Source organism: Pleurodeles waltl, chromosome 4_1, assembly GCF_031143425.1.
Source record: "Pleurodeles waltl isolate 20211129_DDA chromosome 4_1, aPleWal1.hap1.20221129, whole genome shotgun sequence".
Classification (NCBI taxonomy): domain Eukaryota; kingdom Metazoa; phylum Chordata; class Amphibia; order Caudata; family Salamandridae; genus Pleurodeles; species Pleurodeles waltl.
In genome coordinates, this window is record NC_090442.1 from 154,048,954 (window position 1) to 154,074,570 (window position 25,617).

A 25,617-nucleotide genomic window follows, 5' to 3' on the forward strand; every position below is an offset into this window, starting at 1 on the left:
ATTTGCATGTCTTCCAACCTTTTCTTCACTTCACTGCAAACTGCTATGGGAATTTTCCGCACACAATGTCTAACTAGGCTGGTGCCCTCTTTTAATTGTAAGTAACCCTTCAACATTCTCACTTAATCCTTGAACACCTCTGAGAATGTTTCCAATATTGCTTCCAATCAATTCTTATTTTGGATGACCAAAGCTTGCTCACTAGATCGGGGGTCCAAAATAATATGTAGATCATATTGCTGCACCCATCCTAGTACTGCAGGGCCCTTCCATGATGCAAACACTTTTCCTACTGCCCTCCTTCCTTTAAACTAAAATTGGATTCCATAAAACCTACAATGTGCATATTTTCTTCATCATACCCCTTTGAGTTGAATGTCACTGGCTTGTGATGTCACACTTGCCATTTTGTGTCAAACGCTCCTTTTGGAACAATCATATACATTGACTCTGGATCCACTGTTAATTCAATTGAAATGCCCTTCACTACAAATTCAGCTCTTGGCCTATGTACTCTCGCTCCCTCCTTATCTTCATTACAGAGCACTATTTCAGGTATACTGTCTTCCTCCTCTACATAGTCCACTCTATTTTATGGTGTGTCACTGCACACTCTTGCCAAACGTACCTTCTTTCCACACCTGCCACAATTCCTATCCCATGCAAAACAACCCTTGTAGTCTGCAGTGTATCCCATACGTCCACACCTATAACATCCTTTATACCTTGACTTATTGCGATTTCTGTGTGACCTCTGCTTTGTCTTTTCTACGCCCTGTTTTTCTTAAACTTACAAGTGTTTAGAGCACTCTGTAGGTCCTTCCCTTTTGTTCACTGCAATGACTTCATCCAAATGCCTAGATACAGCATGTTACATTTCCATCATGCAAAAGTCGGACTCCTCTACAGTCGTCCTGATCCCAACTGCTTCTTGCAACGTTTGATTCCTTGCAGCCCACAACCTCTCCTGCATTCTTTTGTTTTTGCACTGACCATCTGACCAGTCATTGTACCAAATCACATTTTAGAGCTACTGCCCTTGGCCTTGTTACAAACTGTACATGATTTATGAGCCTTTTGTGGCTGAGTATAGGACTTATACCATTGCTTGACTATGTCCACCTGTTTTCCAAAGTATGTCTCTAGTCTCTTTTGTTGCTTCAAAATAGGGATTTTTCGTTTCTTCACCATCTGCTCTCATAACTACAGGCAAAAGCTTGAAAATACATTGCCCTTCCTTACCTAATGCATTATTCAATAATGATCTCTTCCTTGAAGGTTGAAACCTCAAACCATCCATGGCCTCCAAATAATTATCGAAATTCCAATCCACTCACCACATTCAATAGAGAGTGAACCAGCTTGCGGCAGAAATGTTGTGGGAGCCACTACTGATTGTGTTGCATAACTATCCATTGTCGCTTCCAAAGTATTCTATCTACGCAACAAGACAAAAGAACATAGTATGGGTCTCTATGTCAGTAGTCCCCTCTAGTCCTCTCTTTATTTCTATTAAATGTGTGCACGATGTCAGTGACATAGCGTAGACCTCCGTTGTTGTTTAAGACTCTGACTTCTTGGCTGGAAACAAGACTTTTGTTAGAGGAGTTCTTGGTGCCCATCCTTTTCTCTGCCATACGCTTTCCGATCACAGCGCTGCAAAACGCTGCAAAACGAGACGCTGTCCTTATCGTGCATCACATAAACTCCGGGAAAGAACTGTCATGTTAGCAAAAAGTACCTTTTTCTATACATGAATCTTAAGTATATGATTTTCTATTCTTATAATCTAAATTTGTCGGTTTGTCTTTGTTATGCAGCTTCATGTGACTGGAGAAAAATTGTACCTAAAGCATGAGGACATATTATTGTAGGAGTTATTCCCTTTTCCTACACTACTCATGCAGGAGCAACTGAAACTTTGGAATAGACTGATTAAAGTGTGTTATATTTTATGTTTTATGCTACCCTTTTTCCGATTTATATAGAAGTATTACATGTGAACCTAATATGAAGAATACAAGATAACGAACTGGAAATGAATGTTATTGTCTACAAATTCTTAAAATAATAAACCATAACTGTACTGTGAGTATTATATTAATTATTTTTACATGCATAGGAGGAATCCTGATTCCTCTCCACCCCAATTTTATTTTCTGCTTCTCATTTTTAGCTCTGGCTGTCTGTTGGCAAACTGGCCTTTTGAACCCAATATAGATTGATTGGTCTTTGTTTAAAAACATGAACTTAAACTGTTCTCAATTTATGTTTTTTTCCACCCCTTGACACAGGTGGGAAGCCGGATGGTAATAATTGCTGGAGGGGTAATGATGCTTCTAATGGGTGTCTTTAGCAAGATTGGAGCTGTATTTGCCACAATTCCAACACCTGTGATTGGAGGAATGTTTCTGGTGATGTTCGGCGTCATTGCTGCTGTCGGAATTTCTAATCTGCAGGTATATCATTGGGTTTAAGTTTTCACAGTCAGTCAATATTTATAGTTACATGGGCATGTACAGAAGTGTGTGTGTGTACATGTTGGTGTGCCGCTGATGGTTTCATATGGACTATTATCTTTAGGTAGTGGAGGGACATCTGTGTCCCCACTTAAGCTTCGTCACCTTGCACCTTTCTTCCAGCTCTAATGAACCATACCTGGAACACCATTTCACCATCCAGGTTGCACTGTATCTCCGGCCAGTGGAGCTGGCAGAAGATGCACCCCTTGTATATTTACTCCTCTCTGGCACTGGCAAGGGCCAAGTGCTTTCCTGATGTCAACCCGTCTACCTGAAGTGGAACACCCTGTGTTACAGTTGCCATAATCAGAAAATGGAACTTCATTGTCTGCCAGGGTAGATCTGTGAGTTTGGTAGGAGAATTTCCTGTCATGGACATTTGGTTAACCATCAAAGAATGTGGATAGAAACAAGGCAACCGACACTAATTGTCTCTGGTGTTGGGTTGTCACTCTGACATCAGCAGAGCACTCTAAGTACAGAGACAGTGCTTCCTGGAATAGGGGCCGTCCTCACTGGACAAAGTAGCACTTGTTTCTTTGGAGACTGGCTCTCACCATTGGAGGCCACCCAGTGAATAGGAAGGTGTACTGACCTAGGAAGCCATTGGACTCTCTGTCCTTCTGCATTACTAGAAAGAGATAGGTATGGTACTGAGCCGCTGGAAGCTCTGGCGGTGGCTGATGTATACAGGTCCTAGTCTATGCAGGGCTTTGTAAGCGTGGGTCAGCATCTTGAATTGGCATCTTTTGTGGACAGGGAGCCAGTGGAGTTTGTTTAGGTGAGGGGTGATGTGGGTCAATTTTGGGAGGTCGAGGATGAGTCTGGCTCTGAGGTGTGAATGGTCTGTAGTCTCTTGGTATGTGGTGATTCCTATATAGTGTGTGTTGCCATAGGCCAAGCAGCTAGTGACACGGACTTTAGTGACAGTGTATCTGGTGGTGACTGGGAGCCATTTGAAGATCTTTTGCAGCATGCGAAGAGTGAGGAAGCAGGCAGAGAGAACTGCGTTAATCTGGTTTTCATGGTGAGTTTACTGTCCAGGATGATGCCGAAGTTCCGGGAGTGATCTGTAAGAGTGGGCGAGGGTCCCAGTTCAGCAGGCCACTAGGAGTCGTTTCACAGGGTGGTGTTGTACCAGAAGATCTGTTTTGTCTTTGTTGATTTTGGGGCAGTTGTCTATCATCCAGTGGGTGAGGCTGGTCACGCACAAGTGGAAGTTGGCCCTCATGGTAGATGGGTCTTCAGATAGAGTATAAGCATGGTGTCTGCGTATGAGATGATATTCAGTCAGTGGGTTCTGACAATGATGGCCAGGGGGTTCATGTCGGTGTTGACCCTGTTCAAGGGATGAATCCTGAGGGACGCTGCAGATGATGTTCTTGGGTTCTGAGGTGGAAGGTGGATTCCCTGGGTTCTTCTGGGGAGGAAGGATGTGATCCATTTGTGGGAGTTCTCTTGGATTCTGACCTGATGAAGCCTCCTGATCAGGGGGTGTTGGGACAGTGTCAAGTCAAAGGCTGCTGAGAGGTCGAGGGGGATTAGGGTGGCCATTTCTTCCCAGTCTTAGAAGGTTCTGATGTTGTGTGTGGCTGCGGTTAGAGGGGTTTTGGTGCTGTTGTTTTTGTAGAGCCCAGACTAAGGTGAGTGTAGAAGGTCGTTATTCTCTCGATATTCTTTGAGTTGGCAGTTGATGGCCTTTTTGAGGATTTTGGCAGGGAGATGGGCCGGTAGTTCTTGAGCTTGTTTGGAGTCGGCAGACGGTTTCTTGAGGAAGTGTTTGACTTGAGCATGTTTCCATCCTTCTGGAAACTTGGCCGTGGTAACAGAGGAGTTGAAGATGGCAGTGAGCTTTTTGCTGATAGCCCTGTTTTCAAGGCTGAACATGTGGTGGGGACATGGGTCGGGGGTGCTCCTGAGTGGACAGAGTGCATGATGGCTGTGGTGTTGTGTGGTAAGCTGGTCCCAGGTGGCGATCCAGTGGTCAGGGATTGTGTCTGTGGGAGGGAGGAGGCAGAGGATGTCAATGTCGGCGGGTTGGGGTTCAAACTGTTTGAGGATGGTAGTGATCTTGTTGTGGAAGAAGGCTGCCAAGGTATTGCTGAGTTCTTGGGAAGGTGTTTTCGGTTGTTGTAGGGTTGGAGAACTCCTTGATGATGCTGAAGAGTCTTTGTTATGGTTGGAGCTGGCTTTGATGTGGTCGGCTAGAGCGTTCCTTTTTGTCTCTTTCAGAAGATGATGGTAGTGGCTGATGTCTTAAAAGTGGTGCAGTCCGTGGACTCCTTGCTGGTGTACCATTTCCTTTCTAGTTGTTGGCAGCTGCATTTCGAGGTTCTCAATTTGGTGAATCTCTTGTGTTTGGTGGGTTTGATGGGGGCGACTCTGTTGGTGCAGTCAGTGATCCAGGTGGTGAAGTTTCTGACGTGTTGTGGTGTCAGAGTGGGAGGTGTAGAGGGTGTTTGGGAGGTGTTGAGGGTGTCAGCCCATTGGCTTTCTCTGCCTGAAAATAGGGTTGAGTAAGGGTGAGCGTGTACATTGTGAAGTGTGTGGGGTTGGTGACCAGTTGGGTGAGGTCAGTGTTGTTCATGCTTTCGAGGAGGTTAGATGTTGGTGTCTGTTGGACCTGGCTTTTTGACAGGGACATCCCCAAACTTTTTGCCTCCTTCCTCCTATTTTTTCTGACCTGTTGTTGTTGGCTTTTGACCTCTGAGCACTTTACCACTGCTAACCAGTGCTAAAGTGCATATGCTCTCTGGGTAAATTGTACTACTGATTGGTTTATCCATGATTGACTATTTAATTTACTTGTAAGTCCCTGGTAGAGTGCACTACATGTGCCTAGGGCAGGTAGATTAAATGCTACTAGTGGGCCTGCAGCACTGGTTGTGCCACCCACCTCAGTAGCCCCTTAACCCTGTCTCAGGCCTGCCATTGCAAGGCCTGTGTGTGCAGTTTCACTGCCACTTCGACTTGGCATTTACAAGTACTTGCCAAGCCTAGAACTCCCCTTTTACTACATATAAGTCATCCCTAATGTGTGCCCTAGGTAACCCCTAGAGCAGGGTGCGGTGTAGGTAAAAGGCAGGACATGTACCTGTGTAGTTATATGTCCTGGTAGTGTGAAACTCCTAAGTTCGTTTTTACACTACTGTGAGGCCTGCTCCTTTCATAGGCTAACATTGGGGCTGCCCTCATACACTGTTGAAGTGGCAGCTGCTGATCTGAAAGGAGCAGGAAGGTCATATTTAGTATGGCCAGAATGGTAATACAAAATCCTGCTGACTGGTGAAGTCGGATTTAATATTACTATTCTAGAAATGCCACTTTTAGAAAGTGAGCATTTCTTTGCACTAAAATCTTGTTGTGCCCTTCAATCCACGTCTGGCTAGGTTTAGTTGACAGCTCCTTGTGCATTCACTCAGACACACCCCAAACACAGGGTACTCAGCCTCACTTGCATACATCTGCATTTTGAATGGGTCTTCCTGGGCTGGGAGGGTGGAGGGCCTGCCCTCACACAAAGGACTGCCACACCCCCTACTGGGACTCTGGCAGACAGGATTGAGCTGAAAGGGAACTTGGTGCATTTCTTAGAGACTCTTTGAAGTCACCCCCACTTCAAAGGCACAACTTAGTATAAAACAGGGCCTCTGCCCTACCTCATCAGACACTTGCTGGAGAAGAAACCTGAACCAGAAACTACATCCTGCCAAGAAGAACTGCCTGGCTGCTCAAAGGACTCACCTGTCTGCTTTCTACAAAGGACTGCTGTCTTGCTGTTGCCCTGCTGCCTTGCTGAACTCTTGTCTGGCTGTGAAAGTGCTCTCCAAGGGCTTGGATAGAGCTTGCCTCCTGTTCCTTGAAGTCTCAGGACCAAAAAGACTTCTTCCTTTCACTTGGACGCTCCGTGCGCCGAAAATTTTGACGCACAGCTTATTTCGCGGCGAGAAAAACGCCGCACACCGACGCTGATCGACGCGACGCCCTCGGGACGATCGAGACTTCGACGCACAACCTCGCAAGGACAAAGCCGCCCGACTTTCCAGGAGAAATCGACGCGACGCCTACCGTGAGTGCGAAACTTTGACGCACGGCCTCGCAAGGACAACGCCGCCCGACTTCCAAGGAGAAATCGACGCGACGCCTGGCGTGAGACCAAAATTTCGACGCACGGCCTCGTAAGGACAACGCCGCCCGACTTCCAAGGAGAAATCGACGCGACGCCTACCGTGAGATCGAAACTTCGACGCGCAGCCCCGCAGAACGACGCGCAGCCGGAAAATAAGCAGGAGAATCCACGCACAGACCCGGGACATCTGGTAATCCCCGCGATCCACAAAAAGAGACTGTCTGCGTGCCGGAAAACGACGCCCGACTTCCCCGCGTGGAAAAGAACGACGCAAGTCTGTGTGTGCTGAGAGGAAATCGACGCACACACCCCTTTTTCCACGCATCTCTTCTCCTGTGGCCCTCTGAGGAGATTTCCCACCAGAAACCAGGTACTCTGTGCTTGAAAGACACTTTATTGCTTTTTAAAGACTTAAAGACACTTAATATCACTTTTCAGTGATATCTTTACAAATTCGTATTGCAACTTTGATCGTTTTGACCTACAATTACCCAGATAAATATTCTATATTTTTCTAAACACTGTGTGGTGTATTTTTGTGGTGTTATACTATGGTGTTGTATGATTTATTGCACAAATGCTTTACACATTGCCTTCTAAGTTAAGCCTGACTGCTCGTGCCAAGCTACCGGAGGGTGAGCACAGGCTGATTTTCGATTGTGTGTGACTTACCCTGACTAGAGTGAGGGTTCTTGCTTGGACAGAGGGCAACCTGACTGCCAACCAAAAACCCCATTTCTAACATTGGTGATCAGCGGTGAGGATAGGACTTGTGTTTGTGCAGTGACATACAGTAGCTAAGTATTTCACTACCTACCCACAGTTGAAGGTCAACTTGATTTTTCATCTTTTTTTGGCTCTTGGTTCTCTGATGTCCTCCTGGATATACTATTGATATTTTGGACTTTGGATTTTGGTTTTTGCTGATAAGATCTTATCAAAATGGGATTGTGTACCTACTCATTCTTTGTTCGTACTGACCACCTCACTAAGGCTGACCTAAGGAAGCTTTGCAGACAATGGGGCCTTCCTGTAGCAAGGAGATCTACTAAAGCGGAGATGCTCCATCACTACATAGTCTGGGGGGAGGAAAGATGGGCAGAGAGAGAGGCAGCAAGAAACCAAATGACTAAGTACCCCTCAGATGAGGAGGAGGACTACGCACATGAGGAGGAAGACTACTCAGATGAGGAGGAAGACTACTCAGAGTTGGACAGTGACCCAGAAATAGATGAATGGCTCCGAAGTCAAAGGCGACAGGAGCAACAATTAGAGGAGTATCTTGCAGAGGTTGAGGCAAAAAGACTCTTAGCCCTGGAAGATGAAAAGATTGCAGCTCAGGAGCTGAGCTGTAAAGAGCTGAAACTGGAGGCCGGAAGGGCTGAGTCCAGTTCAGATGGTGGCAGCAAAAATCTTGCATCCAGTACTGCTGAAGAAGGGCACAAGCCCAGAGATGTGGTGCCCAACTTGAAGAAGGGAGTTGACACACCCCAGGTGGTTCAAGAGTATGAGGTAGTTCCCGTTATGCACAGGGTCCCTGAGAAGGATTGGGGAACTGGCACAGGGAGTCATATTCCTACTGGGGGGAGGGACACTTTACTGACTCTAGCAGAGAGTGACAGAGAAAAGGGTTCCCCCCTGGTGGACGTCCTGGATATAGAGTGTAGAGACATCCCAGAAGAGTATGGGTTGAGTGTCAGGGACAGGCAGATACTGTCTCACCAGTCTCAAGAGGGTGACATAGAGTGCTTTTCCAAGGCTGAGTTACTGGGTGGTTGGGTGAAGGGTACTGTGGTTAATACATGTGAAGGGCAGAGTGATGTAATTCCTGGAGAGCATATGTCTGGTCCTTATTTTCCAGAGCTACGCCAACACCAGGTGGAGTGTGAGTTCTCTGACCCCAGGGAACTTACAGTGGAGGCAGACTTTTGGGTGAGTACCAGAGAGTCTGAAGAGGCATTTGGGGGTGCTCCTGAAGGGAGTGGTCTAGGTGGTTCCCGACCAAGTGAGGTGGGAGAGGATTGTAGTGTCCCAGGTAGGTCTCAGAGCCTAACCTGTACCGTAGGGCCACCTTTTGAGGGAAGCCCCGCAGTGTCAGAAGAACTTGGGGGGATGACTGTAGACAGCATCCCAACAGTTCTGGTGTCTGGCAGTACCACTCCTAGTGAGGGGGTGCAGAAGTCCAGACATAGGGTTGAGAGGGGGTGGCAGACCCCAGTGGAGGATCTTGAAAGTCAGGGGTCAGCTCTGAGAGCAGAGCCCCCCAGGAATGACCCAGGTGAGACCGTTTCTGGTTTGGGGGAAACCCCGACTCTGCCGGATGGGCAGAGGTCGGGAGACCTGCGCCAACCAGACTCTTGTGTGGCCTTTGGGGACGGCGTGTCCCTTGTGGGGGGTGAGAGTGCCCCCCAGGAAGTCCTGGCATGCCAGGCAAAGATTCAACCTCAGGGTGGTGACTCTGGGTTGGATAACCGGGTTCAGAGGTTAAACTTTGACCTGGTGGGGGGTAGATGTGCCCCCCAGAAAGTCCTGGAATGCCAGGCAATGGTTCAACCTCAGGGTGGTGACTCTGGGTTGGCTTACCAGGTGAAGAGGTCAAACTCTGACCGGGTGGGAGGTAGGTGTGCCTCCCAAGAAGTCCTGCTGTGCCAGGCAATTGTCCAACCTCAGGGTGTTGACTCTGGGTTGGATGGCCAGGTTCAGAGGTTAAACTCTGACCTGGTGGGAGGTAGGTGTGCCTCCCAGAAAGTCCTGGGGTGCCAGGCAATTGCCCAACCTCAGGGTGGTGACTCTGGGTTGGCTAACCAGGTTCTGAGGTCAAACTCTGACCTGGTGGGGGGTAGGTGTGCCCCCCAGAAAGTCCTGGTATACCAGGCAATGGTTCAACCTCAGGGTGGTGACCCTGGGTTGGAGAACCAGGCTCAGAGGTTAAACTCTGACCTGGTGGGAGGTAGGTGTGCCTCCCTGAAAGTCCTGGCCTGCCAGGCAATGGTTCAACCTCAGGGTGGTGACTCTTGGTTGGATATCCAGGTTCAGAGGTTAACCTCTGACCTGGTGGGGGGTAGGTGTGCCCCCCAGAAAGCCCTGGTGTACCAGGCAGTTGTCCAACCTCAGGATGGTGACCCTAGGTTGGAGAACCAGGTTCAGAGGTTAAACTCTGACCTGGTGGAGGGTCAGTGTGCCCTCCAGGAAGTCCTGGCGTGCCAGGCGATTGTTCAACTTCAGGGTGGTGACTCTGAGTTGAATGGCCCAGTTCAGAGGTTAAACTCTGACCTGGTGGAGGGTCAGTGTGCCCTCCAGAAAGTCCTGGCGTGCCAGGCAATTGTTCAACCTCAGAGTGCTGACTCTGGGTTGGATAACCGGGTTCAGAGGTTAAACTCTGACCTGGTGGGGGGTAGGTGTGCCCCCCAGAAAGTCCTGGCGTGCCAGGCAATTGCCCAACCTCAGGGTAGTGACCCTGGGTTGGGCAACCAGGCTCAGAGGTTAAACTCTGACCTGGTGGGAGGTAGGTGTGCCTCCCAGAAAGTCCTGGTGCGCCAGGCAATTGTTCAACTTCAGGGTGGTGACTCTGAGTTGAATGGCCCAGTTCAGAGGTTAAACTCTGACCTGGTGGAGGGTCAGTGTGCCCTCCAGGAAGTCCTGGTGTGCCAGGCAATTGTTCAACTTCAGGGTGGTGACTCTGAGTTGAAGGGTCAGGTGCAGAGGTTAAACTCTGACCTGGTGGAGGGTCAGTGTGCCCTCCAGGAAGTCCTGGCGTGCCAGGCAATTGTTCAACTTCAGGGTGGTGACTCTGAGTTGAATGGGCAGGTTCAGAGGTTAAACTCTGACCTGGTGGGGGGTAGGTGTGCCTCCCAGGAAGTCCTGGTTTGCCAGGCAGTGATCCAGTCTGAGGGTACAGACCCTGGGCTGGAAGACCAGGTTCCGGGTGTCCCCCCAGACCTGGAGGGAGGGGCTACTGATAACAGTGCCCCTACCATGTTGTCTTCTGAGGAGGCCACTCCTAGTTGGAGGGTGCTGGACCCCAGAAGGGAGGGCAGGGGGAGGGAAGCCTCACCCCGGGCCCTAGTCCAACCTGAAGGTACAGGCCCCAGGTTGGAGGGCCAGTTGCAGGTTAACAGCCCTGCACTGGTGGAGGAAGGGTACAGGGTGACTTCTGTAAGCACCCTGACCATGTTGGACTCTGGGGGTACCGCTCCAGGAGGGAGGGTACAAAGCCCCAGAGGGGAGGACCAGGTTCAGGCTGTCATCCCTGACCTGGTAGAAGGGAGAGTGGTTAAAGGGTGCCCAGCACCTGGGGCTACCGCCCCCCACTCTCCACAGCCACAGTGGTTGGAGAGCTTTGAGAGGCCTGGGGCCTGGCTCTCATCCCTGGCAGCTGTCAGTAATCACTGTGGCTTGCTGTCCGGGTGGACAGAGTTATCCCTGAGGAGGGGACAAGTGTCACACCCCAGGAGTAGAGTGGGCAACACCACTGTGTTGGTCATGGTGGTACTATCCGGCTCCTGGGATACATCTGTGAGCAAAGTAAGGTTAGGTGCTGCACAGATGGGATCCGCAGGTAAGGAGAAAGGTTCCCCATGGGTTGGCTTAGTGGGCCCTGAGAGTATGGACAGAGTGATCCAATTGGAGTCAGGAAGGCGAAGAACTGGAGCATGCCCCTGCTGTTGTGGGCCTGGGTCCTTGTTCTGTCGCCTCAAACAGGGAAGTACATCAGGATAGTGATTGTTCTCCCCTGGCTTTAGGCTGGTAGGGGGTCATGTTGGACCTGGCTTTTTGACAGGGACATCCCCAAACTTTTTGCCTCCTTCCTCCTATTTTTTCTGACCTGTTGTTGTTGGCTTTTGACCTCTGAGCACTTTACCACTGCTAACCAGTGCTAAAGTGCATATGCTCTCTGGGTAAATTGTACTACTGATTGGTTTATCCATGATTGACTATTTAATTTACTTGTAAGTCCCTGGTAGAGTGCACTACATGTGCCTAGGGCAGGTAGATTAAATGCTACTAGTGGGCCTGCAGCACTGGTTGTGCCACCCACCTCAGTAGCCCCTTAACCCTGTCTCAGGCCTGCCATTGCAAGGCCTGTGTGTGCAGTTTCACTGCCACTTCGACTTGGCATTTACAAGTACTTGCCAAGCCTAGAACTCCCCTTTTACTACATATAAGTCATCCCTAATGTGTGCCCTAGGTAACCCCTAGAGCAGGGTGCGGTGTAGGTAAAAGGCAGGACATGTACCTGTGTAGTTATATGTCCTGGTAGTGTGAAACTCCTAAGTTCGTTTTTAGACTACTGTGAGGCCTGCTCCTTTCATAGGCTAACATTGGGGCTGCCCTCATACACTGTTGAAGTGGCAGCTGCTGATCTGAAAGGAGCAGGAAGGTCATATTTAGTATGGCCAGAATGGTAATACAAAATCCTGCTGACTGGTGAAGTCGGATTTAATATTACTATTCTAGAAATGCCACTTTTAGAAAGTGAGCATTTCTTTGCACTAAAATCTTGTTGTGCCCTTCAATCCACGTCTGGCTAGGTTTAGTTGACAGCTCCTTGTGCATTCACTCAGACACACCCCAAACACAGGGTACTCAGCCTCACTTGCATACATCTGCATTTTGAATGGGTCTTCCTGGGCTGGGAGGGTGGAGGGCCTGCCCTCACACAAAGGACTGCCACACCCCCTACTGGGACTCTGGCAGACAGGATTGAGCTGAAAGGGAACTTGGTGCATTTCTTAGAGACTCTTTGAAGTCACCCCCACTTCAAAGGCACAACTTAGTATAAAACAGGGCCTCTGCCCTACCTCATCAGACACTTGCTGGAGAAGAAACCTGAACCAGAAACTACATCCTGCCAAGAAGAACTGCCTGGCTGCTCAAAGGACTCACCTGTCTGCTTTCTACAAAGGACTGCTGTCTTGCTGTTGCCCTGCTGCCTTGCTGAACTCTTGTCTGGCTGTGAAAGTGCTCTCCAAGGGCTTGGATAGAGCTTGCCTCCTGTTCCTTGAAGTCTCAGGACCAAAAAGACTTCTTCCTTTCACTTGGACGCTCCGTGCGCCGAAAATTTTGACGCACAGCTTATTTCGCGGCGAGAAAAACGCCGCACACCGACGCTGATCGACGCGACGCCCTCGGGACGATCGAGACTTCGACGCACAACCTCGCAAGGACAAAGCCGCCCGACTTTCCAGGAGAAATCGACGCGACGCCTACCGTGAGTGCGAAACTTTGACGCACGGCCTCGCAAGGACAACGCCGCCCGACTTCCAAGGAGAAATCGACGCGACGCCTGGCGTGAGACCAAAATTTCGACGCACGGCCTCGCAAGGACAACGCCGCCCGACTTCCAAGGAGAAATCGACGCGACGCCTACCGTGAGATCGAAACTTCGACGCGCAGCCCCGCAGAACGACGCGCAGCCGGAAAATAAGCAGGAGAATCCACGCACAGACCCGGGACATCTGGTAATCTCCGCGATCCACAAAAAGAGACTGTCTGCGTGCCGGAAAACGACGCCCGACTTCCCCGCGTGGAAAAGAACGACGCAAGTCTGTGTGTGCTGAGAGGAAATCGACGCACACACCCCTTTTTCCACGCATCTCTTCTCCTGTGGCCCTCTGAGGAGATTTCCCACCAGAAACCAGGTACTCTGTGCTTGAAAGACACTTTATTGCTTTTTAAAGACTTAAAGACACTTAATATCACTTTTCAGTGATATCTTTACAAATTCGTATTGCAACTTTGATCGTTTTGACCTACAATTACCCAGATAAATATTCTATATTTTTCTAAACACTGTGTGGTGTATTTTTGTGGTGTTATACTATGGTGTTGTATGATTTATTGCACAAATGCTTTACACATTGCCTTCTAAGTTAAGCCTGACTGCTCGTGCCAAGCTACCGGAGGGTGAGCACAGGCTGATTTTCGATTGTGTGTGACTTACCCTGACTAGAGTGAGGGTTCTTGCTTGGACAGAGGGCAACCTGACTGCCAACCAAAAACCCCATTTCTAACAGTGTCATTGGGGTAATCGAGGTGAAAAGTGAGGTCTCCAAGGAAGATGTAGTGTTTGGTGTTTATGGCTTGTAGTGCAATGACTTTGGAGTTGCAGAAGCTGGGGCGTGGTCCTTGTGGTCTGCAGTCGAGGGAGCCTCTGATGGTTGTTTTGCTGTCTGTTTTGATTAGTAAGTTGAGGTGTTCCATGTCGTCTGTGGCGGTGGTGAGTGGATGGTTTCCTTGTGGATTATGGTGATTCTACCCCTGTGTTTGTTGATGCAGTCCCGGTGTGCTATCTTGTAGCCGTGGTGATGTCTGGTGCAGTTGCTAGGTTGAGCCAGGTCTTGGTGAGGAAGACAACATCGAGGTCAGGGAGGTGATGGTGTCCCAGATCTCTGTGGTGTGTTTGCAGAGCAAACAGGTGTTGAGCAGGAGGCAGTGGAGTTGTCCAGGCTCCATCGTGGTTGGTGTGGTGGAATTGGTTGAACATGCAGGTACTCTAGTGTTGCAGGAGAAGTGACATTGGTGCATGCGAAGGGTCATATTGTTGAGTGTGGAGAGGCGTGGCAGCAGTTGTTGCAGTATCTAGAGTCCAAGGCTATAAGCTCGATTGGGTGAAACAGAGGATGTTAGGAGAACCAGGGTTCCTGGTGCTTGGCATGGTCCAGCCACGGAAGGACACAGACGGGCTTGCCTTCAACGCTCCAGCGGCACACCCGCTTCAGGCCGGGCTGCAGCCTCCATTAAGTAGGTCCTGGGAGGGGGGAGGGATGCTGGGAGGCAGTAAGTGGTACCAGTGAATGGGGGGAAAGCAGGCAGAGAGGTGGGCCAGCTCGTAGAGCAGAGATACAAAAAGCACAAGTTACAACTCGAAGCACAGACTCAGCAATGAAAGCATTGACAGCAGGCACAAAAAAAGCACAAATTATAAGAAATGACCGGGCACAGATTCAGAATAAAGGGCACAGAAAAGAAAAGCAGCCAGAAGGAATGCCCAGGTGACAAGCAGCAACCGGGCACAGGCTCATAAACACAGGGCACGGCAGAGAAAGCAGGCATGGAAGCAATAGTAATGGAGGGCTACAATGAAACACCGCAGGCAACAAGGTAAAAAAGTAAAATAAGCATGGAGCTTAAGGCGGCAAGGGGAGAGCTGGCACACGGACCTGGTATGGCTGCCACCGCATCCATAAAGTCCACTAAAGTTCCCTATACAGCATTTGCTGTTGTGGTGCATGTGGCCCTGAAAACCAAGCAGAGTGCAGTCCAGGGTGAAAGACTTGATCAAATTCTCGATTTTCTTCTGCTTGCTGAAGACGGACACTGCTTTACCCCTCTCTCTCTGTAGACCCCAGAGGCTGCTGAATAGTTGTAGCATAGAAATATTTTAAAAGGCTTGCTTGTCTTTTAAACGGTAACAATGCTTTCCCTTCAACTTCAGATTTCCTTCGCTTGACAGAACTGTAGTTGCAGTCTTTCGTCACACGTTTGCCCACCTACCCATCCTTTCCCTCTCTACCCCCTAAACCAACCTATAGATGGTCGCCTACCAATGGGCTGCTTCACATTCACCCAGGACCATTGTGTAGTTTTCCATTTGGACTACTGGCGCTCTTGCGGCCTCAAACCCTAAAACATCTTTAGCTGCCAGAGCACTTTTCCTTCCCCTAAGGTCCCATTTGCCACTCCACAAACCTGAATATTCTGGATGAGAAGGCACCCTGGACTAAAACTGAGTATGTTCAATGTGTATGGGGTATTTCCTATAAGCTTTCACTAACCAGCTCTTGTCCCCAAGCTAAGTAAATAATAGTGGCTGTTATTGCTAAATAATTTATAGTGCTTAGCTACAAAATAGGTATTATTTATGGTATAACAACCTTCCACTGTAGTTCCCATCTCGGATTGTGTGAGCTGCCATGCTTAATCCATTTAAAACTCTTGCTGCCCTCGCAGAAGTGTGTGACCTACAGTGAGGATCACTTATGGTCATGCCTATTCCTTTGCACTGATTTCCATTACCACTACCTCACTGTTCCAGTCACATTCTACCAATTACTCTTGTTGATACCCGGTAGGACTCCTATGTTATAACCACACTTTTCAACCAGCATCCCGAGCCCTGTTATGTGTACAAGTGTGAGTGACAGGTTTTTCGCTGTGATTGACTTGTGTGTAATCTACTGTGTGAGTGACTACCCTGTGACTGCTCACATTTCTATATGTGGACAGGTATATCTCTTGTACTACTGTGCTGTGACTGACCTACCAGTCTATAGGGATATTATATTGTAGGCATATATCTGTCTGTGGCAGATGAAGAAGTCAACAATTGAATATACCTGCAACTATGAGTATACTTCAATAGCTCCTGAATTTCAAATAAATAAAAACATGAGGGTGCATTTAAAACCATATATGAGTCTTCTGGAAGCATACATTCAGGTGTATGAACTTTCAAAAACGATATAATTAGACAGGGGTTTCTTGCAAACAGGGGCGTAGTCTTTGACCTGTCCTTAAAACAGCTCAGTGTCTGCTTCCAAATTCTCAAATAATCCCACCCTTCCCATAAAGTGTAGAGGTGTTAAAAGGCGGAGTGTAAGTCACATTTCCCTTTCGGTCATCTCATACGTCAACATACAAGTAAAGAAGATCCTGAAGTTAGTGATCCAAAGGGGAACCATAAAACAACTTTTCTTTCTGTGACCCACAAAGCTTTGCTGTGTCCCATTTCCAGCCTTAGGACTGAGTAACACCAGAATACTCTCACAGTCAATGTTACGTTTTGTGTTTTTACTTAAGCATAGATGAGATTGTTTAATTGTTCTTTAAGTGGAAAGAGGATAGTTTCATTCAGAAAAGCTTACCTTAAACTTCATCAGTGCTGAAAGTTCTTGGCCACTGACCTGCTTGCACACCTCTGAAGGAAAATACCACATTACACAATTTCAAAGTTTGAGGGAAGCAATTATTCCCTGAGCACAACAAGGGAAGAGACACAGTACGTATCAAGGTCCGAATATTGGTGGTTGCCCATGCTCATCATCAGACCACAGGCAGGAACCTGGAAAAACCACAACTCAAACCAGTCACTCCTCCTCCCTTTTGTTATGGGACTAGTACACCTTGTGCACTGATTTATCACTAATGCTGTTGGGAATTATTCATACTTTGTGTCGTTGATTTGATGTCAATGGTTGCAAAACTTCAAGTAAAACATGTTTACAAAAATCTGAAAGTATTTTAAACATCCAACATACATTGGATTTTTTAACACTGGCACAAAGGAAGCATTTTTGAAAGGCAATTGTGTTATCAAGCCTGCTATCTAAAGGTTCTGTAGAGATGCTTCACCAGCAAGTGATGCTTTGGATTCCCTGTAAGAACATATTTCTTTTATTGAGACCTTAAATGAGGGCATGTGCTGCACTCTGGGGTTAAGAGATAACATTACTAGCCAAATTAATCATACATTGCTCTGGTAATACAGAAATTGACAGGAGATTATATCTGATTTCTATTAAAGTCCTATGTAAGCAACAAATGATTTTGTTAAAACTTTGAAGATGGAGAAATATGCTTTGTAGCAGGGTTTCCCAAGAGATCATCATAGACATGCTATTGTTTTGGATGATTCACAGGTTCCTTATAGAATATCGGCCTGATTATGAGTTTGGCCGACCGCCAGACCATGGTGAGGAGACCGCCGTCGAGGTGGCGGTATCCCCACCAGCCCTATTACGACTTTCCCACTGGGCTGACAGGCAGAACCAAGGTTCTCACCCGTGAGCCCAGTGGGAAAGGTGCAGCACCATTGCCGCCGACTCATAATAGAGCCGGCGGGAATGCTGCCGCACGCAGGGAGCACCAGCACCCTCGAAATGCGCACTGTCTGCACAGCCAACAGTGGGCATTGCGAAGGTGCTGGGCAGAGGGCCCCCTGCACCTCCTATGCCATGGGCATGGGCAGTGTACGGGCCGCCCTGTGGGCACCTGCACGTGTTCTTCGCCAGCTTTTTCATGGCAGTTGAACCGCCATGAAAAGGTTGACAGAGAACACGGTTGTAATCAGCAGGGCGGCGCTGAGTTCAGTGCCCCCTTAGATGATTACAACCTGCACCGCCGTCATCCTGTTGGGATCGGAGATCTTGGCGGGGACTGCTGTAGGTTGGCGGGTCTGTCCGCCAACCTCGTAATGTGGCAATCGGACTGCAACAACAGCGGCGGTCTGACCTTCACCACGAGTCTGGTGGCCTCTTGACTGCCTGACTCGTTATAAGGCCCTATGACTACAATAGAGGCATTGTACCTTTCAATGAATTATGTGAAGCTATTTATACATGTAATGTAATGTAGCTCAGTAACCATGATGTTTGTGCTTCTTTCTAAATCTAGTACACCTTCAGTCAGGCACTTGGCTTGGTTGGCCACAGAGGAAAAAGGGACAAATGGCAGTAGGCTACAGGACAGGGAACCTTTTATGGTCTGGGTAGGCTGCTGGATCCACAACCCATCCAGCCCAAAAAGATTTAACGGAAAGACCGTGACATTTCCAGTATCCACATACATGACTTACAGATGCAAAGAAAATAATTCTCCTGTCTCATAGATATGAGACAGGAGAGTCCAACTCCTGAAATCCAACTGGCAGGCAGTGTGGGTGAGGGGACACATTTTTAGGAGAGCAGTAACTGAGTACCTGCACTGCCAAAATAGAAGCAACCACAAGAGGAAACTAGTTTTTCTCCTCAAGAAAAAAAAACTCACATCTGATAACTCGGTCTGAGTAGCAAGGGAAACATTCAGAGAAAACAAGGCAAGAACATTTTTTCTTTCTGTCCACTTCAGACAGTTATACAGTATGATCCCTAAAATTGGCAACCAGTTTAAAAGATGTTCCCAATGATGTACCAGTTATCTGGCAGTAAACATCCTATGTTGTAGATCCACTGAACACCAGGGACCTCAGGTGATAGGTTCCACAGCAGGCAGCAGGCTTCTTACATTTAACCGTTTTCACAGTTCTGGGATAAGTCCTCATCAGGCACAGATCCAGGCTGGGGAACAATTCAACTGTTCTGGTATTTCCTACTCCAGGCAAAAAAGAAAAAATCTTCATATTCTCAGAAAGTAGAAGTCTTTCTCCTTCATCTTCTCGTCCTTTTCTATGCATAATTCAATGAGCAGAGTGATCTGCATAGGATTTTCAAGGGTGCCAGCTAGTATGTCAATTAAATTAATTCTGAGCTGTCCCTTGAGTCATTCTCCAGCTTTGTCAGCAATGTGATCTTGACAGAAATATCAAACAAATCAGTGGAGATATCATCCTATTCCTTCTGTTGTTCAGTAAATGTTTGATGCTGGGAGGAGAAAATTGACCCTGATGGGTCCATTAGCATAAGTTAATGTGTTCTCTCTTGAGTCCATAGATGTGATTATCTCTAATTTGCTCTTGGCTGGCTAAAGTATATAATGTTTTTTCCTCACATGTATGTAACAAAATGATATCTGAAATCTGTTTTAACATCTGTGACCTACAAAAACCATGAGCCTTATCTAGCTGTGCGGAAAAAATGTCTCACTGTACAACCACACAGTATCAAACAAGTCCTGTAGCTGTACTGGCAGATAATTGAAAGTAGTCATCAGTTTAGACAGAACATACAGTGTGTTATAATTCTGGAAGTGATGCACTGATGTGTTGCTTGCAGTGTGGTGCTAGTGAAATGGATAGGGCACATGATTTGTACTTTTAGTCTTCCAATGCCTCATTTCCAACCATTAGCATGTTGAAGCTCACTGTGGAGAGTGCAGGGGTACATCCACTTCTACTTAGTGTGGTGAAGCACTTTAACAGATACACCACACTTTGAGTCACACAAAGCGGTGGCATTCTGAAAGTAGTGAAAGCATTTTTATATATGTTAACACGGATGGTCTCTGCAATGCCAGCAGATTTTAAAAGTGACCTGACATTGGTAAAGCCAAATCAGCTACCACCATGGTGAGAGACAGGGGCGGTGGGGAGGGTAAAAATAAAGAAAAAATAAGGGGGACAGAACGAGGCATCCGAGTGCACTAAGACAATGTTCTGGACATCACCTACCTATCACGTAGTACGCTGTCTTTGTTTTATTTTAATTGTGTGCGTGTGTGATTGTCAGAAAGTGTATTTGTGTTTTTAAAGGTATACCCATTTGGGAAATAATCTGTTTTCCATCCCCAGTTTGCAGATATGAATTCCTCAAGAAATATATTTATTATTGGATTTTCCATTTTTTCTGGACTTGCTATTCCCAACTGGGTCAACAAGAATACAGAACTTATAGAAACTGGTGAGTACAAATATTCTAAGGCTAGACCGAAGGAACAAATATGTAGGAACTTATGAAAAAAGCTTCGCATCATAGGAAGGTGCTAACAGATAATAACAGATAACAAACATGTTATAATTAACTGCTTATTTTGTAAACCACCAACTCTGCTCTTTGCTACTATGAACAGTATTGCAGGTGGGATTTTTTAAATGTATTCTTTAAAAGATAATTTTAATTTAATATGTTTAATTTAATGTGTTTAATTGAATATTTATTCAAAATGAATAGTTCTGCACGTTTTATGCTATTTCTACATTAAAATAAATAAAATTAATATATGTTAATATTTAACACACACACACATATATATATAATTTAATAAACTGTTTAAATTGTTCCTATACTTTACCCTAGAGAAATCTCTGCCTCGGTAGGGGAGGACTCTGCCAACATGTGAAAAGTTAGTAGCAGTAGCTTTACACTACTATCTTATTTGGGTATTTAATGTTTAATTAATTTAAATATATTACATTAAAATTATTTTTAAGGATTTATTAAAAAGCAGTCCCACCCAAAACAAAATGTTGCTATTTACCTATGTACAAAGAATTACAAAACGTTATGCATAGAATTACATAAATTATTGTTTGTAAACTTAGTTACATTTATTTTTACATGCAAACATTTTATTAAAATATATCATAAAATATTGATTTCCAACCCATATACAATTTGTTTAACATTAAATTAAAAGTATACATTTTTAAAAAGTCGAAAAACATAAATTTACTTTAACATTATTTGCTATGGGGTTCTATTTGAAGTCCTTACCATTATTTATATGGTGATGTTTCAATGACAATGATTGGCCATGTGTTGTTCTGGCCTTCCCCAGGATCCTTGTTCTCTCTAGTAAATTAACACTCGTAATTCTGGCTTCTTTCCCTGTTTCAAGGGGGCACGACACATAAGTCTAAACTTTTTTGTAAATTTACACACAGAAAGGATGAAGAGCCAAAGGTAATAAATTTACTGCAAAGTGTAGGAGTACACTTATAAGTGTGGATTTACTTGTGTAAATATACCTTTGTGAATAGACGTCTATGTGTCTACAGTACACATCTACAATGAGAAGTGTGAAATCAAAGAGATGATTACTCCTAAACATTCTTTACTGATGTGAATAATAATAAATACATCAGTTAGACTTAGCTATTGGACAACTCCCGAGCTATTTAACTACTTTACTTTTACATGCTTTATAGGGACTGTCCAACTTGATCAAGTGATCCTCGTGCTACTCACTACTGGAATGTTTGTAGGTGGGCTCTTCGGCTTTATTCTGGACAACACCATTCCAGGTAATTAATTGCATCACCATTTTTTATCTAGGATTCCAAATGCTGTCTGCACCATTTGCACTTGTAGGAATATCGGAAAACAATGGCTCTGTCTGTGAAATATTTACATTGCATTGGCTGGTACATGCCATATAAAATTGCCACTTTGCATCATAACGTATGTGAAACAACCAATCTACTTAATTTTTTTGTCAAAACTGCAATACCAGCAACTGATCACCCAAAGGGATGGAAAGGTGTTTTGGGTGAATTATTGAATGTTGCGTTGCAGGAGAAATGGTATTTACTGATAAGGAGGATTTCCTTGTGTTTGGTAATGGTTCTTAGAACAGCCTTACAGTTAGGTTTTGATGACAACTATGGGGCCGATTACATTTCAAATGGGAAACTCCATTTGCACCTGAAACAGAATTCCAAGTCAGTTGGTATCTACCCATTTGCTAGGTCCTCTTTTGCAAATCGTGTGCTACCTACTAATTATATTAGAAGTCTGAAAACTGTAATGTTAATGTGTTGTTTATGGGATAAGCTGGAAAGATATGTATTTCTAAAAACTAGGCACAATTGTGAACTCAGCAAGAGGTCATTTATGTACATTGCTCATGGTTTTTCCCTAAAGAAACCAGTTACTGAAATATGAAACTAATTACCTTAATAGTAAAAATAGAAATAAGTGGTAATAGTCAAACACTTCCAGTTGCAGAAATATAAAGTGTGTGTTCGCTGTCCAAAAACATACGCTACCCAGAGCCGTCAACAGAGCTACGGCTTATAGTTTTTAAACATGGGTCTCAAATGCATCACTGCCTAAAGTGAAATCAAATGAAGAAAAAACATTTTGAGCGTGTTTTAACAACCCATTACATGGGATAGTAGAGGAAAAAAGAAACATGGAAACACCAAGATTTGTTTAGGAATTACATTATTTGTATGGATGAGGGTTGCAGTGGTATTTGTGCCTGAGGTGGGCCAACACCCATGGAAGTGAATCTGCTTTAGGCAGGTCTGATAACTAGAGAGAAGGGAGTCCATAATGGTGTGGATTGCATGGATCCCATCTGTTTGTCTTACTGAAAATGCCCTGCAAATATCCACCTTTGGAGAAAAAAAATCACAGAAAGAAACTTCTAAAGTATGCACAGATCAACAAAAGACCTACCACGCGTTATACCCACACTTCTCCCGATAAAATGTTTTTCTTTATTGCTGTCACATGCATTAGGCCCACCAACATGTGAGGTACTGTTTTTCTCAGGAGAAATGTGGGAATGTGTGATGGTCCTGAGATTTTGGTCACGTAAATATGGGAAAATTACATAATTTGAACCTGGCATTTGACAGGAATCCTGCTTATGAAAACATCATGTGATCTATGCAAGCCACAACAGCCTGGTTGCTCTTTGGTCATTGGTGTTCAGCAATGTCCACAGTTAGTAAGATTCCCTGTGTGCTGGCTGTCTTCAGACCCAAATATTGCTGCCATCTCTAATGGACTGTCGATATTTGTAGGGCATGCTGGATAAGAATACATGGGCTAAACCCAATATGCGCTTACCCCAAGGGATGCAGAGTGACTGTGTAGGCCCCTGTGGTGGTGGTAAATCCCCCAATATGCCCATCGCCAAGTGGGGCAGAAGGGCTTTTGGAGTCCTTGGTGCAGGAAGGGAGAACAGCTGGCTATGCTTGGGAAGGGGTTTGGAATCACTCTAGGAGAACCCTACCAACCCAAGGCATTTCTGAAAACTGACCAGGGATCGCTCTTCTGAGAAAAGAGGAGAGTATTACTTTCCCATTGAGTGTTTGGGGAGCGGAGCTGAGCAGTGCTCCTGAACACCAATCACGCCGAAAGCACCTGGATCTTTTGGTCTCTGGCTTCTTTTAGTTTCACATCTGTGACATGCATGCATGGGGTGCTGAGCATACCTGAAACAAACAAAATCTTGGTTTAAAAAGAAAGCTCTACCGTTGCAGGCTGAGGTAAGTACTTCAAAAGGAAAACCCTCTGACAGAAGCACCAGAGGAATTCCCTGCTCTCGGAACAAGCATGTCATGTTCAAGCTCCCTCCACTGCAGAGGTAGTAGAGAGAACCTAAACATCATGTCACCAGAAATGAAAGAGTTAATGGTGGCTATATACAGTGTTTAATTCTGAGAAATGAGAAATATATGACTCATGAAAATGTTTACTTACCTACCTAATAACTTTGATGCGTAGATTCAACTTTTTATTTTTGTTTACTGTTTGATGGAAATGTTATTTCTGAAATAAAGATAAAATAATGATGGTCACGCTCATTCCCCTCTCCACCATAACATGTACCCACTTTAGAAATGAAAAACATTGCCAATCACCTGGAAGAAGGGCACATAACAATTTTCAAATGGTATAAAGTATTAAAAACCGCAGTTACACCTTATGACTCGAATCTCACAGGGAGAATTGATTATATTAGATAAGCTGCTCTATAAAGTTTTTTTACTACAGCTGAAACAAGCTATCAAACAAATGCTTTGGTCTCAAAAGAGCATTTACTCAAGGTGCTATCTATTGTTCAAGAAATGCAGGCGTGTTACGACTTCGCATGTCCCGCGGGACACTGGAAAACTACTGTTATGCATGGCTTCCATAGGAAGCCTCCATTGTTTACATCAGATTCTAAAACTGGTATCTCACTGCTATGTCATATCAACAGTTGATAACAAAACCTGGAACCCACTGTTGCTATATCATAAAGTCCTTCCAGGCCTGGCTAGCAGGCTATGATAAAGCTAATTGCATTGCATCAATGCATGGGAGATTCACTGGCTGTAGTAATCCAACTGCAAAACACTGCAGCCCCAACATCAGAATGTGTTATTTATTAGGATGTGCATCCTCTGTTTGTGTATTTGACAACAGAGCTTCACTCCACCTTTTTCTGCGCCTTTGCAATGCAAGAACTACATTTTCCTAAGATGCAAATATGAATGTGCACTAGGATATTTGAGTGTTGCTACAAATCTGAACATGCACTGAGGTTTCACAAGTGAGTGTATTAGTGCAGCTCTATATTCTAATTTATAGAGCAAATCGTGGCATGTGCTGAATATTTTGAAACCAAACTTTAATATGCAGATTAGTGAATGATAGCGCTAAGTAGAACAGGCACTAAAGATTAGTGAATGACGTGGCACATTTAACATGACTTAAAATTAATGAGTGATGGTACAAATCTGAACTACCAAGGGTAAGGCTACCTCTCTTACTAATGTACACATATATACAATGTAAGGAATTGGGTTATCGGTTGAGTGGGGGTGAAAGCCCCACTCAGGAACAACAATGCTTATCAGGGTGAACCACAAAAGTCACTAAATTGATCTGTGTTTAACTCTCTGGTAGCTTGGCACAAAGCATTCAGAATTAACTTAAATTCAATGTGTAAAGTATTTATGCAGCACAAAAACAGTAATGAAGTAAAAAACAACACAAGAAAAATCCCAAACCAATTCAGAAAAATACAGTAACTTTTAATCACTCAAGTGCTACCAGAATAACAAAAATACAATCAGTCATATCCAGTTATCAAAATTTTAGTTGAAAATAGTGCCTAAAAACACAAGGTGCGATAACCTAACCTGCGACCAGTGTTCTTCTTATCGCCCAATATCGCTGATCAACGCTGACTTCAAATATATGCGAAGATTCTGGCAACCCGTCTGGCCCGCACGCTGTCCTATCGGATCCACCTTGATCAATGTGGATGTATCCCGGGCAGGAACACACGTCACTGCAGCCAACAGGTCCAGGTGGCGCTCTTGCAGACGGCGTGGCTGAAGGGAGGCTGGTGCTCCTGCTGGAGGACTTCCACAAGGCCTTTGATACGCTTGCCTGCAATTTCTTGGAGGAGGTCCTTCTACGCCTGGGCTTCGTCCTGGCATTCCGAAGGATGGTCCATCTCCTTTATCATAACCTGATGGCTCAGGTGCGGGTCAATGGCATCATGTCAGACCCATTTCCGATCAGATGGGGGACGCACCAGGGTTGCCCCCTCTTCCCTCTGCTGTTCGCCCTGGCCATTGAACCGTTGGGCTGCCTTCTGTGCGATGATGTGTTGATCAGAGGCTGGAGGTGGGGGATCGGCCTTGAGGGCCGAGTGTCATTATATGCCGATGATGTCCTGCTTTTCCTTGGAGAGCCCCAGAGGTCTAGATCCCACTGCCTTGAGCTTCTTGCCTCTATTGAGATGCCTCGGGTCTGCGTCTCAACCCCAAGAAATCACTACTGGTGGAGGTGGGGGGAGACGAAA

At 45.8% G+C, this 25,617-nt stretch overlaps 1 protein-coding gene across 1 annotated transcript in view; it reads left to right on the forward strand.

Moving 5' to 3' along the window:
* Window positions 1-25,617, forward strand: part of LOC138287494 (solute carrier family 23 member 1-like) — a 241,569-nt gene that overhangs the window by 208,964 nt on the left and 6,988 nt on the right. The window contains exons 9-11 of the mRNA XM_069227947.1: window positions 2,295-2,459; window positions 19,877-19,985; window positions 21,233-21,328. Coding sequence (XP_069084048.1) covers window positions 2,295-2,459; window positions 19,877-19,985; window positions 21,233-21,328 — 370 coding nt within the window. The remainder of the gene's footprint in view (window positions 1-2,294; window positions 2,460-19,876; window positions 19,986-21,232; window positions 21,329-25,617) is intronic.